The sequence below is a fragment of the Oncorhynchus kisutch genome, linkage group LG14, assembly GCF_002021735.2.
Source record: "Oncorhynchus kisutch isolate 150728-3 linkage group LG14, Okis_V2, whole genome shotgun sequence".
Lineage (NCBI taxonomy): Eukaryota > Metazoa > Chordata > Actinopteri > Salmoniformes > Salmonidae > Oncorhynchus > Oncorhynchus kisutch.
In genome coordinates, this window is record NC_034187.2 from 61,127,218 (window position 1) to 61,143,115 (window position 15,898).

Sequence of the window (15,898 nt, forward strand, 5' to 3'; positions counted from 1 at the left end):
TCATAGTCTCCCTCCATGAGTCTTGGATTTCTAACTTTAAAAAATCCTTTGTTAACCTGTCCCCTCCCCTTCATATACACTGATCAAAGTGGATTCAACAAGTGACATCAATAAGGGATGATAGACTGACGAGGTGAAAGCTAATGGAAAGAATAGGTGGTCAGAATGACTTGTAAACTGTATAACATGATTATATAGAATCCTATCATCCAGCAAAAGGCCTGCTAGTGGAGTAATAGCTCACAGGTGTGGGTGAATAGCAAGTTATTGCAGAGTGAGAGGGGGACTAAGTAGCCTCTCGGACTGGTAGGGTCTTACAGCGTTGGTTTCATACCTTTTTGTTATGGCATGCCTTTTAGATTTTCCCCTTTTCTATATTATTTGTCACCATTTCAACTTCAATGACCTGGTTGGGCTGGCTTACTAGAGTCGGACAGAACTCATTCTGGACCCTGGTAAGTATGCAGGTACATTAGACATCGGTCCGCTTACTCTTTAGTTTCATACTGAACGCACACGTTTATATCAAGTTATGGACCAATTAGTCAAGCTTGGACCCCTAGACGTGGAGAGTAGACTTATTCGTAGAATGGTTAGTGAGTTGCGTAACATGACACGTTCAGAACAACAAAGACGGACATACACACACGTACAAAAGAAAAGACGGTGAATTGTCTGTACGTTTTTATTAAACCTTTAGTACAAACTGCAAAAGTAAAAAAAACTGGCAATATAACCAACATGAAATCTTTCCAAGTGGAAGGAAAGTTGGAGACGCATCGCTAATAAATTAACTTGCCAGACCGACCGTGAGCAATAGTTTATACTGTAGAAAAAGAAAATGCAAAAAAAACAAAATATCTGAATAAAATACATTGTAAGGCCATAAAAACTTGACAACCACTTTCTGTGGAAAACACCCAACTTGGTTTTCATTAAATACTCCTAAAACAGTTCAGTCTTCTGTAAAGGACAACAACCAACAAACTTGATAATAGGATCACCTTGTCAGCCACCACTGGCAAGCTCAGTGCAACATGAGCTACTACATTGTTGAATTTTCAGTAATGAAAATTTAAAACATTTTTTTTATGAACATATTTTCCCTTTTCTTTAAAAAAGTAAAGCTAAAAAATAAAAATAAAATAGGGGGCCATTGCTACTCCATATCTTTCTCACTGATGTAAGCAGCACTTAAATGTATACACGTAACCAGAGCAACCCTGTAAGCATCAAACTCACACACATGAAGAAACTGAAACGTAAGGCTTTTTCTTCATCAAGCACTTCCTCCCTTGCTTCCGCTAATACCTTTAGAGGCATCATTCCTTCCTTCACCCCAGAAAAGGCTCAAGTATTTAAAGACATTTACAGGATTATGTACAAAAGTTTGTTTTTGTGTTGGACTGTCTCCTAAAATCAAACATAATACATCTGAAAAAGGGAAAATGTGCATAAAAAAACATGGATTTCCATATTTCACATTTTACACCCTTTGACTAGTGGTTCTACACGCACATCAGAACGCATACACAATAAAAATATAAAATAATAATAAAATAAGTCATGTTTACTGGTACAGCTGAAACAATAGGACTGGAAGAATGGAATGTTAACATGATTGCACATCTAGAAGAGGAGAGCCTAGAACCCTAACCTAACCCTGTGGGAGAGGAGAGCCTAGAACCCTAACCTAACCCTGTGGGAGAGGAGAGCCTAGAACCCTAACCTAACCCTGTGGGAGAGGAGAGCCTAGAACCCTAACCTAACCCTGTGGGAGAGGAGAGCCTAGAACCCTAACCTAACCCTGTGGGAGAGGAGAGCCTAGAACCCTAACCTAACCCTGTGGGAGAGGAGAGCCTAGAACCCTAACCTAACCCTGTGGGAGAGGAGAGCCTAGAACCCTAACCTAACCCTGTGGGAGAGGAGAGCCTAGAACCCTAACCTAACCCTGTGGGAGAAGAGAGCCTAGAACCCTAACCTAACCCTGTGGGAGAAGAGAGCCTAGAACCCTAACCTAACCCTGTGGGAGAGGAGAGCCTAGAACCCTAACCTAACCCTGTGGGAGAGGAGAGCCTAGAACCCTAACCTAACCCTGTGGGAGAAGAGAGCCTAGAACCCTAACCTAACCCTGTGGGAGAAGAGAGCCTAGAACCCTAACCCTGTGGGACATGAAAACCTTGAACCTCATCCCTGTGGGAGAGGAGATTAGTAGTTAGCCAGCACCTCACCTTTCTTTTGTATTGTTATACAGTAATAATAACCAACAGCACCAAAAACGATGGATCTCCTTGCTGAGTATTAGGCACAGTTTTCACTCGCTAGCGAAGGAGGCCTCCCTTCTACTACGGGCACAGAGACCAACGGCACCCAGGTCTGCATTTCTGACGTACAGCCACGGCACCTAGGTCTGTGTTTCTGACATACGGCACACCAGGCTGTATTTCTGACATACAGCCACGGCACCTAGGTCTGTGTTTCTGACATACGGCACACCAGGCTGTATTTCTGACGTACAGCCACGGCACCTAGGTCTGTGTTTCTGACATACGGCACACCAGGCTGTATTTCTGACATACAGCCACGGCACCGCTAGTTCCACAGCCACCAAGGAACAAAACGAAAAAATAAACACAGAAGACTAAAATCAAAGCTAAAATCCAAAATAAAAACAAGCAAGCCAAAACATCTGCCTTTCAAGTTTTACCTGGCGTGGGTTAGGGAGCAACAGACCCTGAACAACAGGAGTTGCTGCAGGTGAAAAAGGAGAATATAAACAATTCATCTTCAAAAACTAAAGACGAGAGCAAACTTTGGGTTCTACTTTCAATAAAAATGAAAAAAGGAGCACCTTCTCCGTCCGTCCCTTTGTTCACAGTTGACTGCAGTTTGGGTAGGGAAGACCAATCTGACCCTATCCTCAAAAAGTGTAGAGGGGGGCAGTGCAAGGGGCACAACATTTATCGGTGAACTTTTCAATTAATGCTAAGGACGACATCAACTAACACCCCCCCCGCCCCCAAAAAATAAACTGAAAAATAGTTTTTTCTGTGCTAGTGCAAAAAAATACAGTTTGCTTTCACAAGTTTGCCATACTAATTGGGGGGGGGGGGGGGTGTTTGTCATGGTAAGGGTCATGGTAAGGGTCATGGTAAGGGGCATAGGTAGGGGAGATTTGGGGCATTAAAAGCTGGAAATATTTTTTCTTTCTTTATAAAGGACAACAGTGATTGGCCAAACTAAGATGGAGGGGCAGTGGGGGGTGTTAACGTCCTTAGGAGACGGCTGCGGGAGACAGGTGGGAGGAGAGGCGGGACAGGGACACTTCCACGGTGGCTCTCTTCCGGGGACCGCGTTTGGGTGGTGGTTTAAAGGGGCTCGCACCATTACATTTCTCAGTCGTCTTCCCCAGGGCCTTACCGCACACCTGCTTCACCAAGCTGTTGATCTGCTCCTGCAAGGGGGTGAAGCATGGGGGCGCACAGCCAGGGAAGGGAGGAATCAGAGAGAAAGCATATGTGTTATATGCATGTTACGCCACTCTACTGTTGAAGGTTCTGAGCAATTCTACTCAGATAAGACCGGGCCATCCCAGCAAACTAAAATTGGTTCTGTGATTGTTCCCAGAACATTTATTAGGTTGCCCAAAAGTTCTAACACAAAACATGCCAAGGATATTTAATTTAAAACATTAAAAAATAAATATATATTAATGTTTTTGGGACGTTATCATCCTAATGTTAGATAAAACCCTAACTAGCTTAGGGCTCTATTCAATCCGTATCGCGGAGGTTCAGCGTTAAAGCCCAATTTAAACTTAAAAAGGCAATGTTCCCAACGTGGTGGAGACTATGTTCACGGTAAATGTTGCATGTGACAGCTCAATCGGAAAATGTACTTCACATGTCCATCGCGCAATCTGTAACGCTTCGGCAATAGATTGAATAGCGCAGTTAAATGGGAATGTTAGCTAATGTCCTGGGAATGTTCCCGGTTTTCTGGGAAGGCATCTTACCTCATCATAACGATACATCATCTTGAGGCCTCTGCAGGACTTGTGATTCTCCACGTATCTCAGAGCACACTCCAGACAGAAGACCACGTTCTCATTCTCCTGGACCACCTGGTGTAGACAACACAACACATATTTTCATGGAGTGGTCAACTCCATTCATCCTCACCCAGCACCAGCGCTAGTTCAACTAATCATAGCACTAGTCTCCGTATCCCAGCCCTAGCACTATTCCCCATGGCACAGCTCTCACCATGGACAGGTAGCAGAGGTGTTGGCAGGTCTGGCAGCGTCTCTCTGAGGACTCTAGCGCCAGCCACTTCCTGGGTTTCTTGCGTCCGTCGCCGGGCACCAGGTTGTTGTCGTGTGTTCCGTAGCGGGCGGAAGACAGAAGCCCCGCCTCGTACAGCTCCTGCCGTTGTCTCATCTCTATGTTCCTATTGGAGCAGACAGAGCAACACAACTCAGTGATTCCAAACGCCACAACAGAACTCAACTCGGGGATTAAGCACAGTACAGCAAACAGTCAGTCCTATTTCAATGTCTTTTGGCCTTGATGTAGACACTAAGCCCATCCATTAAAGCATGGAGTGCATTTGGGGTCTTTGATCATACTGCCATGGTGGCTGACGCTAACAGCATCCATGTTTTGATGTGACCGGTTTCCATGGCTACTCACCTGAGGTCTTTGAGAAGAGCGGAGATTGTTGTCAGAAGGTGTCCGTTCTCGCGTTTCGATTCGGCCGTGGCGATCTGGTAGAGTAACTTCTCCATGGAGAAAGGTTTGGCTATGTGCCGGCATTTAAGGTCCTACAGATGGAAGGCAGATAGACACTGGGTTAACAGAATATTCTGTCAATGTTCTACAGACGTTTGTACCAGCCAGATTAAACTACATTACAGATTACACATGACACTACACTAATCTACAGGAACAAAATTGTGCATAGACTGTACAGCGGGGCTCACCAACCCTGTCCTGGAGAGCTACAATACCCTCATGGAGGTTTCAGCTCCATCCCCAATGAACTAACCTGATTAATCTCATCAACCAGCTAATTATTAGAATCAGGTGTGCTAAATTAGGGTTGGAGTGAAAACCTACAGGACAGAGTAGCTCTCCAGATACAGGGGTGAGCAGCCCTGTTCTAGTGATACTGTTGTAGACAATGAGCTATATCTCTAAATGGCCACAAGGAGGGAGCAGACAGCAGCTCCAGCCTTACCTTAGAAGCCTCGTATCCCAGGTTCATCCACTGGGGGGTGGCAAAGTGAACGGTTTCCGACACACTGTAGCCACAGCAGACCTTGGACACAAAGGTCCCAGGGAAACAGACCACAAACTGACCACTCTGCTGGACGGTGCGGTGGACCTTGATACCCTCTTGACAAAGCACCTCCGGAGAGATCATGATGTTCTTCTCCAGCATCTCCAGCCCAGGGGTCCCGTTGGCCTGCAGCAGTGTGTGAACCACCTTGTCAAGTTTCACCTTCTCTTCAGCAGGAACAGAATACCTGGCAGGGCGAGAGGGGACCACTCAGGCTCATCCAACTGTGTGTGTGTGTGTGTGTGTGGTATTATGCAGGACATCAACTGTGCAGTGTAACCCCTCAGCTTTGAACAGTCAGAGGAAGGTCTGTGCTTATGCACTGCCTCAAGAGGTGCGACAGAGAAGGTTGACAGAGTGAATGACAGCCTGAGAGGCCGCTTTCCTGTGGGGAATCACAGCCTGTACGGATCATGGCCTGTAGGTAGAGTGGTCAGTCCGTCTGTGGTTTCATCTGTCAAATGGAGGATCTTGATTGCATTATAGAATGAGATCTTTTTCACAGACTCACTGGACAACTAAGTCCTCTGGGAATAGTGTAACAGACTTACGCTTGTTCTAGAGCATCCCAAACTAGCACTTCCTGTAACTCTGGCACGCGTAGACAGGCTGTCTGGCCCATTCCTGTAACTCTAGGACAGTGTTTCCCAAACTAGGGGATGCGAGGGGGCAGCTTTAAACTTACTCTTGAAAGTTATAAATCGTAGAAGGCGCCAGGTGCACTTCCAAAATTGGGTAGTTCATCATCAGTTCCTCTTGTGTTCATCATTGCACACACTACATGACTAAAAGTATATGTGGACACCTGCTTGTCGAATATCTCATTCCAAAATCATGGGCATTAATACGGAGTTGGTCCCCGCCCATGCTATAACAGCATGCATTCTGGGATTTGCTTCCATTCAGCCACAAGAGCATTAGTGAGGTCGGGCACTGATGTTGGGTGATTAGGCCTGGCACGCAGCCGGCGTTCCAATTCATCCCAAAGGTGTCCGATGGGGTTGATGACTGGCTTGCTCAGAGCCCTGACAAGTTCTTCCACACTGATCTCAACAAAGCATTTCTGAATGGACCTGAAACAAGGGCCTTCACCCAAACTGTTGCCACAAGTGCAGAATTGTCTAGAATGTCATTGTATGCTGTAGCGTTAAGATTTCCCTTCACTGGAACGAAGGGGCCTAGCCCAAACCATGAAAAACAGCTCCATACCATTATTCCTCCTCCACCAAACTTTACAGTTGGCACTATGCATTCGGGGCAGGTAGCGTTCTCCTTGCATCCGCCAATCCAAGATTCTTCGTTGGACTCTCAGATGGTGGACCGTGATTCATCACTCCAGAGAATGTGTTTCCACTGCTCCAGAGTCCAATGGCGTCGCCGCTGATCATACTTTGTGCATGGCTCCCAACAAAACGTTATTGTGTTGAGGTTGCTTCCAGAGGCAGTTTGGAGTGTTGCAAGTGACAGACAGACCATTTTTACACACTACAGCACTCGACGGCCCCGTTCTGTGAGTTGTGTGGCCTACCACTTTGCGGCCGAGCAGTTGTTGCTCCTAGACGTTTCACAATAACACTTACAGTTGACTGAGGCAGCTCTAGCAGGGCAGAAATTTGACGAACTGACTTATTGTAAAGGTGGCATCCAGGCTGTATCACAACCAGACGTGATTGGGAGTCCCATAGGGCGGCACGCAATTGGCCCAGGGTCGTCCAGGTTTGGCCAGTGTAGGCCGTCATTGAAAATAAGAATTTGTTCTTAACGGACTTGCCTAGTTAAAATAAGGTTCAATAAATAAAATGACAGTGCCCCTTTGAAAGTCACTGAGCTCTTCAGTAAGACCATTCTGCTGCCAATGTTTGTATATGAGACTACATGGCCCTGTGCTCGATTTTATACACCTGTCAGCAACGGGTGTGGCTGAAATAGCCAAATCCACTCATTTGAAGCGGTGTCCACATACTTTCGTATATATTGTGTACCTTTATCGAGCTATTTATAACTTAAGAAATGTCCAGATCACCTAGCCCATGATCAGCTAAGTTTTTTTTTAAACTTAGATGTTGTAGCACATAGATACTGTTGTAATTTTTTGGTTACTCAAATATCACAAGAATACACATTAGACAATGCATTAGACAGAATTGGAAGAAAATTTGCTTTAAAACTACAACATTTTCTTTGCACCCCATGACAAAATGTGTAGAATTGCAGGAAATATGCTTTAAACCGGAAATTCTCTCCACCAACAAGAGGGGTGTGAACAGTTTGTGTCATGAGCAGTTCTTGTGCACTTAGAAATAAACATGGCGTGTGCTGGACGGGGGGGGGTCCCCGAGTGAAAATGTTTGGGAACCCCTGGCCTAATACATGCAGACACACCATGAAAAGATGAGGGGAACATTCATACTTCAAGAGAGCAGGCGGTCAATGATGTTGATTATGACTTGCCTTCATCTCAGGAACCTCCTAGCACATTGCTACTCACCTGTGTCACCACCAATGAGCAGGTAGAACACATGGGGAGGGAGGGGGTTGGGCTGCTGGATGTCTACAGCCAATGCCCTTTCTCAACCCCTTCATTACCATTACATTCAAGTTGGGCTAATGCAAAGAGAATAAACATTGCCTTCATAACAGGTCAAATACACAACACACTAATGTCTGTGGCTTTGCTGCCACCCAGTCATTTCTGGGTGGCTTTAAAGAGAGCCACTTTGGCATAAATACATATTTCCAAAAGACTGGCGTGTGTTCAAGGAGGATGGAATTTGATCAGCTAATTACAAGCCTGATCCGAGATGGGTGCTAATTCCATGTCACCTTAGAAAAACCACATATCTTTGTAATGTCCTTGTACAGTACACATTACCTGTGAGGAGGAAGAGAGGCAGAGGTGGTCATGTTGGGATACTTACCAAATGCAGTCAGCACCAGTGTGTAAGTAATCAATGTATGGAAGGCGGTTTTGGTCTCGAGACCAGCATGAGGTAGAAAAGACCATGCCAATGTTCAGCCAGGGAATGGTCACCCCTACGGAGAGACAGAGGAGTCCGTTTTAAAACAGCAGAGACCACAACAGGCCTCACAATGGGAAGATCTCAATACTCCTAGCGTCCTCTCTCCTCAGCTCTTTCTCAAAACCCATTGGAGGAAAAGGTCACAAGGGAGGGACCTCTGGCATTCTTATCCAATGGGTTTAGGGAAGGAGACGAGGAGTATGCAACTGAGATCTTCCCATTGTCTACAGTGCCTCAGGGATGAGGGTTTGTGTGAGAGAGGGATTGAGGATCAGGGGTGAGGGTTAGAGTGAGGATCAGGGGTTAGGGTAGAAATCTCACCGGGCACGGCTCCAAGATGCCGCAGAATGGATCCAGAATTATTTGGGAGGACAGTGAGGTTCCATCCATGTCTGAAACGGAGAGTGAACAGTCACTGTCAGGTTTAGATGGAGGACAGTCATTCCACAGTGGCCAGTCAAGAGATGTTAAATAAATAACGAGCAGCTTATAAAAGCCTTCATAAACACTACACAAATGTGTTACAAATGTATAACTGTAGGTCATGCTTTATAAAGGGTTCACAAATGTGGCATAACCGCCAATGTCAAATACGACATAACCCACTCCTATGGCATAAGCAGCAATAAATATCATTCAATTGACGCTTCACAAAGCATTTATAAATCTGTCATACTGTATCATATTTGACATAGCGGGTTATGAAACATTTGACATTGGTGATTGTCAGTTATGCCAAATTTATGAACCATTTATAAAAGCATGAGATATGGTTATAGATTAACACATTTATGTAGTGCTTATGAAGGCATTATGAAGGCTTTATGAAGCCAAACGTAATATAAAGTGGGACCATATTGGGTATTTCTATGTTTAGTGTGTGATGACATTGGGTCTTCTTACTTAGAAAATGGCTCGGACTTTCCCACAGGGAAGCCACTTCCGTGTGTGTTGGTGTCCACTTTCCCATAATGCACTGCCACATGGCAGTGCCTCTGCTCCACTATCCTCCAGTATTCTTGCTGTCAAGGAAGACAAAAAGGAGAAGTGAGCAGTGATCGATAAAATGTGCACACACAAAAAAAAAAAGCTCAATTTACAGTAGTGACTAAGACATGCCATTCTTACCTCGACCTCAGCAGCACCGGGCTCTTTGTTAAAGCACATGGTCATGGTGTTCCTGGCTATCCTAAAGAAGTTGGTGAGAGATACAGATTTCCCCTGCAACACAAGATTGGCCACATAGTACAACTAGCATCAAACAGAGTCAGGTACCCTGTAAAAGCAAATACCAGCCTATGAACGAGCCTTTAAGAGAAATATATAGCCATACACACACCAGGGCTAAATTATGCAATGAAAAATGAAAGACTGGATGACCCGAGTGTACTGTATGCAAGTCTCTGCAGCTCCATGTCGAACGTTCCTGAGCATGACTAGCTAATATGAACCTTCCCTGGGATGCCTCTTAAGATTGGAGGGGCCATGATGGCGTCGATAAAAACTGCCTGTACTGTCTCTGGGTTACTGTAATTGTACTGATCTCACGTCTTATGGGTCTGCTTGTGTTGGGGAGGGAAACGATTTAAATGGAATCCAGACCAGAACGGCGTTTGAGATGTCATGATCACAGACACACAGCAGGCTAGGGTTAGAAACTATATTACGTCACACCTCCTCTAACCTGTACCCCTGCACATTTACTCAGTACCGGGCCACCTGTATATAGCCTCGTTATTGTTATGTAATTCTGCTGTGTTACTTTGTATTTTTTTACTTTATTTTATTTAAAAACTATTTATTGAACTGCATTGTTGGTTATTAAGGGCTTGTAAGTATGAATTTCACTAAGGTTTTTCACTGTAAAATTTCACCTGTTGTATTTGACGCATGTGACATGATTTGAGAAGAGCAGCAGTGTGTGTGTGTATACAGTTGAAGTCGGAAGTTTACATACACCTTAACCAAATACATTTAAACTCAGTTTCACAATTCCTGACATTTAATCCTAAATTCCCTGTTTTAGGTCAGTTAGGATCACCACTTTATTTTAAGAATGTGAAAAGTCAGAATAATAGAATAGAATGATTTATTTAATCTTATATTTCTTTCATCACATTCCCAGTGGGTCAGAAGTTTACATACACTCAATTAGTATTTGGTAGCATTGCCTTTAAATTGTTTAACTTGGGTCAAATGTTTCAGGTAGCCTTCCAAAAGGTTTCCAAAATAAGTTGGGTGAATTTTGGCCCATTCCTCCTGACAGAGCTGGAGTAACTGAGTCAGGTTTGTAGGCCTCCTTGCTCACACACACTTTTTCAGTTCTGCCTACAAATTACCTATAGGATTGAGGTCAGGGCTTTGTGATGGCAACTCCAATACCTTGACTTTGTTGTCCTTAAGCCATTTTGCCACAACTTTGGAAGTATGCTTGTGGTCATTGTCCATTTGGAAGACCCATTTGCAATCAAGCTTTAACTTCTTGACGGATGTTCTGAGATGTTGCTTCAATATATCCACATAATTTTCCTGCCTCATGATGCCATCTATTTTGTGAAGTGCACCAGTCCCTCCTGCAGCAAAGCAACCCCCACAACATGATGCTGCCACCCCCATGCATCACGGTTGGGATGGTGTTCTTCGGCTTGCAAGCCTCCCCCTTTTTCCTCCAAACATAACGATGGTCATTATGGCCAAACAATTCTATTTTTGTTTCATCGGACCAGAGGACATTTCTCTAAAATGTATGATCTTTGTCCCTATGTGCAGTTGCAAACTGTGGTCTGGCTTTTTCATGGCGGTTTTGGAGCTGAGCGGCCTTTCAGGTTATGTCGATATAGGACTCGTTTTACTGTGGATATAGATACTTTTGTACCTGTTTCCTCCAGCATCTTCACAAGGGCCTTTGCTGTTGTTCTGGGATTGATTTGCACTTTTTGCACCAAAGTACGTTCATCTCTAGGAGACAGAACGCGTCTCCTTCCTGAGCGGTATGACGGCTGCGTGGTCCAATGGTGTTTATACGTGCGTACTATTGTTTGTACAGATGAACGTGGTACCATCAGGCATTTGGAAAACGCTCCAAGGATGAACCAGACTTGTGGAGGTCTACCATTTTTTTTCTAAGGTCTTAGCTGAATTCTTTTGATTTTCACATGATGTCAAGCAAAGAGGCACAGAATGTGAAGGTAGGCCTCGAAATACATCCACAGGTACACCTCAAATTGACACAAATGATGTCAATTAGCCCATCAGAAGCTTCTAAAGCCATGACAATTTTATGGAATTTTCCAAGCTGTTTAACTTAGTGTATGTAAACTTCTGACCCACTGGAATTGTGATACCGTGAATTATAAGTGAATCATTTGTCTGTAAACAACTGTTGGAAAAATGACTTGTGTCATGCACAAAGTAGATGTCCTAACCGACTTGCCAAAACTAGTTTGTTAACAAGAAATTTGTGGAGTGGTGAAAAACAAGTTAATGACTCCAACCTAAGTGTATGTAAACTTCCGACTTCAACTGTATGTGTGTGTAGGCCGAAGTGTGGGCAGGGTTGACACAGAGAGAGGCAGGGCAGGGCAGGGCAGAGAGATGTGGAGTAGAGCCACAGGCCTGCTGTCTGTGGCTCCATTTCAACCAGCTCAGCACTGACCTACATTCCATCACCTAGAACAACAGAATAAAGCAAGCAGGACTGGAACTAGATGACGTGGGAGGCATGAGAGGAATGAACAAAAACACAGTTTTAAAAAGGATGTGCATTGTTGTTTCCTGTGCCTCACCTTGTAAATACACTTGTGCTGGTCACTGAGAACACCTTTCTCCATATCCGCATCCTCTTCCTCCTGCTGTGTCTTGTCCCCATTATTCTTTTCCTGAGCGAACAGCCTCCGGCGTCCAACCTTCAGCTGCTGACTGTCCAGCTCCTTCAGCCGGCTGCACAGTTGACCATTGCTGCGCTGCACCAGACTGCCGGCCAGCCCGTTCTTAGGCTCGTAGCGCGGCAGGGCCAGGTTCCTCTCTGTGTGGCCCTCCAGGGGCCCCCTGAGGCGTTCCAAGCCCTCCTTCTCCTGCAGCACCTCCCTCTCCAGGCGTTGGTGCTCCTCGGGGGACAGAGAGTCATACGACAGCAGGTACTGGAGGTAGGACTCCTGCAGCTTGGCCAGACGGTCCTGGGCTGACTTGGGGATCCGCAGCAGATCAGCCAGTTTACTCCACTTCTTCAGGTCCATCACCTGCTGCATGCCGCCCATGTCATTAATCAGCTGGAAGAACCGAGCCAGGTCAACCTCACAGCCACCTGGAGGAAGAGAGGGAGATGGGGTCAGATACAGGGTTAAGCCTAACCCAAACCCCACAGCCGCCTGGGGAGAGAGGAATGGGTGAGGGTCAATGGCCATGAGTTTAACACTTCTTCGATAATCATAGCATAACATCGGCCGCATTCTTATACAGACTCAAACATTTATTTCAGTCAGATAAACAGCCTCTTTCAGTGTAAAAACACAAAGCTGCTGAGTGAGAAATCTAAGGTGTCTAAGGTGAATATTGTTATTGACATCTGCAGTAAAAATACCAGATACCATTGGTGGAATGCAACAAACATTTTGTTGTATTGTCAATACCTTCGAGACCCAATGTTTACTAAAGCGGTTTGTTTTGCGACATTCGTCCAGCCTATATGTGCGTTTGACTGTCAGACCAACCAACGACCAGGGGGATCGGGTTAAGTGTGTGTGTGGCTGGTAAAGTAGGGACAGTCTATGAGTTAGACTCACCGATGAGCGGGGGGTCTTCCATGGTGATGCCCTGAGATTTGAGATGCTTCTTGATGCAGGCTAGCCTCTGTACGTTGGGGCCCCAGCGACGGCCCAGCTTGTGGATGCGCTGCACCTGGGTCACAAAGCGCATCTCGTCGTTCAGTTTGCACTCTGGGCGCCAGTCAGCCGGGGGAACCACACGACACAGTCCGCAGGGCTCCGCCCCCTCCCGCACAGAGTCCAGGTACACCAGGGGGTCCTGGAACTCCCGCTGGGTGGGACAGAACACTGGCGCCTCACCCAACGCCGCCCAGCTCACCCTGCTCCTCTCCGCCCTCTCCCTCTCTCTCTCCCTCTCCTTCTCCCTTTCCCACTCCCTGTCAGGCCGGGGCTCTGCTGGTTTGTGAGGGATATGTCCAGGGTTGTGTCCAGAAGTGTGGCAAGGGGATTCTGAGGTAGTTGAGCGGTTGTGGTTAGGGTTAGAGGCAATCTGCCCCCGCTGCTGTGCTTGTCTGATGAACATCAGCTTGCCGGCTGACGCCCGCTTGGGCCGCTGACGCTCTGGCTCTGGATTGGCTGGTGGTGTGGCGGGAGGAGTCGGGGGAGGGGGTGGGGCTAGCAGGGTCGGGGGAGGGGTGGTTTCCATGACAATGTGTCCGTTGGGGACCAAGGTCTTGTCCTGACATGCTTTCTTACTGCGTGTTTCCAGAGGGCTGGTCTGGTGCTGTTTTGTCTTCTTAGGGTTGGGGTTATTCTCCAGGATGACCAGCTGACCCTGGGAGTCAGCCACCGCCCCGATGGCTGCTACCGCCACCTCCAGCCTCCGCTTGGAGTTCCTCAGCCCCTCACGCCCCTGCCTGCCAACCTCCTGCTTGGCACAGAGGCGACCGTTGAGGCGCACACCGCCCCCGTTAGCCACCTTGTACACCCCATTGGATAATAGCACCTGTTTGCGTGTTTTTGCTTTGCTATTCTGGGCTTTTCCTGAGTTGGAGAGGGGGAGTCGCTGGTGGCGGTGGTGATTGTTGCTATTGGCTCTATGGGAAGCAGCAGTGCTGTGTTTGCGGTGGTTCAGTTTGGTTTTCTTGACCAGTTCTCGTTTTGCTTTGGTGTATGTGACTTGGCCCTTCACAGTTTTGGACGGCAGTCTGAAGTCTTTCGTTTTTTGGGCACCGGCCGTGTGCACGCCTGGCTGGGAGAGCCGTGTGACGCCGTTCACTTTAAAGACCTGAGAGCGAGAGAGAGAACGAGTGAGAGAGATAGAGAGAGAGAACGAGAGAGAGAGATCAGAAACATTTGATCATAAACATTGTGTTCTAACACACACACACTCTCTCTTTCCCTCCGGAGCTGTGGCTTCACATTGAAGAAGTAAACTAGTAAGCAAACATTTTAAACTGCTGCTACTCAATGAAGCCTATACATGAGTTGTTGTACTTTTAAATCTGTTATTGTAGACAAACACTCCTCACAGGGCAAGAAAACTAAACAATGTTAGCTTCAACAGCTGAAAAAATCCATCCCGGCCCAAATAGGAGTAAGGCTTTAATTTTAGAGCCAACTGCTGTATGTAGAGAACACTACATGAAAAAGGTTACGACTTGAAACTCTATCCCAGCACATGAAGACAGTTTTATTTGGTATAGTTTCCTTAAGCTCTTTAATTCGCCTTTAATGCCTCAAATAAAAAAAAATTACCCTGCAGATCTGAGAACCCCTGCTGAACATGTGAGCTCTGAAATGTAGCTAGCTTAAGTTACATCGGGGGCCTCACTGGCTAAACGCAGCTGGGGGAATGAAGCCATCCAGACCCACCAGCAGAAGAAGCAGAGTTGTCTCCCTCTCTCTGTTCCCTCTGCTGCCCCCTGAACACCTCTGCATTAGGAGTACAATACAGCTGCAGCCCTGCTTCTATCAGGTGCAGCCAACACAAAGAGAGGCTATTAAAAGATAAGGGGAGTGAAATGTGACCCCCTTCATAAATACTGCTCCCCTCAATAGTGGAAAAATACACAGAGAGAGAGAGAGAGCGAACCCCAGCGCCCCGGCAGGCCAGAGTGATGGATGGCAGAGTGGCTAAACGCAGTGTGACGTCTGCCAGGGTCTCAAAGCAGCACGATGCCAAAGACTCAACAAATTCATCAGATTCTCAACTCTAGAGGGATAGAGCTATAACCAAAGACAACATCAGATTCAGAGACTTCTCTTTGCAGCTTGCTTAAGGGTAAAACTCATCCATTTTGCCTTCACGACCAAAAGAATAGAACAGAGAGCCAGTGGGCCAGCTGTGAGCAAAACAGATATGCTGACAAAGGCACAGCGGGCTGGGTGGTGGTTGTCTACTTTAGTTTCACCACTAGAGGGCTCACTGGCTCTACTCTGCTGCACAACTCTCTCAAGGGTTGGTGTGCATGTGAGCAGTGGCCTTTGCTCTGTAATAGTCTGGTCTGAGACAGAGGAGCGAGAGAGAGGAGACGGGCTACATCCCAGCCCTGTGGAGAAGGTGAAGGCCCCTGTAGAAGGCACTGAAAGACTGGTGAGAAAAAAAATAAAGAAAAATCATTACAGGAAACAGACAGAGTAAGCGAGGGAGAGGGAGAAAGAGTGAGGGAACAAGAGAGAACAGAACCACAGCCAACTCTCTGAAGTGGATTTTGGTCCCATGTGAGTGGAAAGAGAGGAGGGGGGAGGCGGGGGATGGCTCAGGATGACATCATGTGTTGCTATAGTCCATCTGCAGGATGGCAGGAAGATTAAACACGGAACATCTGCAGC

At 46.3% G+C, this 15,898-nt stretch overlaps 1 protein-coding gene across 2 annotated transcripts in view; it reads right to left on the reverse strand.

Annotated features, from left to right (window-relative positions):
- Positions 1–662: 662 nt before the first annotated feature.
- LOC109903539 (protein Jumonji) overlaps positions 663–15,898 on the reverse strand; it is a 97,159-nt gene continuing 81,923 nt past the window's right edge. The window contains exons 8-19 of one of the 2 annotated variants that reach the window (XR_004202876.1): positions 13,142–14,351; positions 12,146–12,663; positions 9,489–9,581; positions 9,264–9,382; positions 8,682–8,752; positions 8,259–8,373; positions 5,239–5,527; positions 4,692–4,822; positions 4,266–4,449; positions 4,016–4,123; positions 2,591–3,454; positions 663–2,466 (exon numbers count right to left, since the gene is read on the reverse strand). Coding sequence is in view for 1 of the 2 variants with exons in the window: in XM_020500310.2 (XP_020355899.2) it covers positions 3,275–3,454; positions 4,016–4,123; positions 4,266–4,449; positions 4,692–4,822; positions 5,239–5,527; positions 8,259–8,373; positions 8,682–8,752; positions 9,264–9,382; positions 9,489–9,581; positions 12,146–12,663; positions 13,142–14,351 (3,018 nt within the window). In the remaining variant the exon portion in view is untranslated. Of the gene's footprint in view, positions 3,455–4,015; positions 4,124–4,265; positions 4,450–4,691; positions 4,823–5,238; positions 5,528–8,258; positions 8,374–8,681; positions 8,753–9,263; positions 9,383–9,488; positions 9,582–12,145; positions 12,664–13,141; positions 14,352–15,898 lie in introns of both variants that reach the window. The other variant, XM_020500310.2, reaches the window with a different exon arrangement.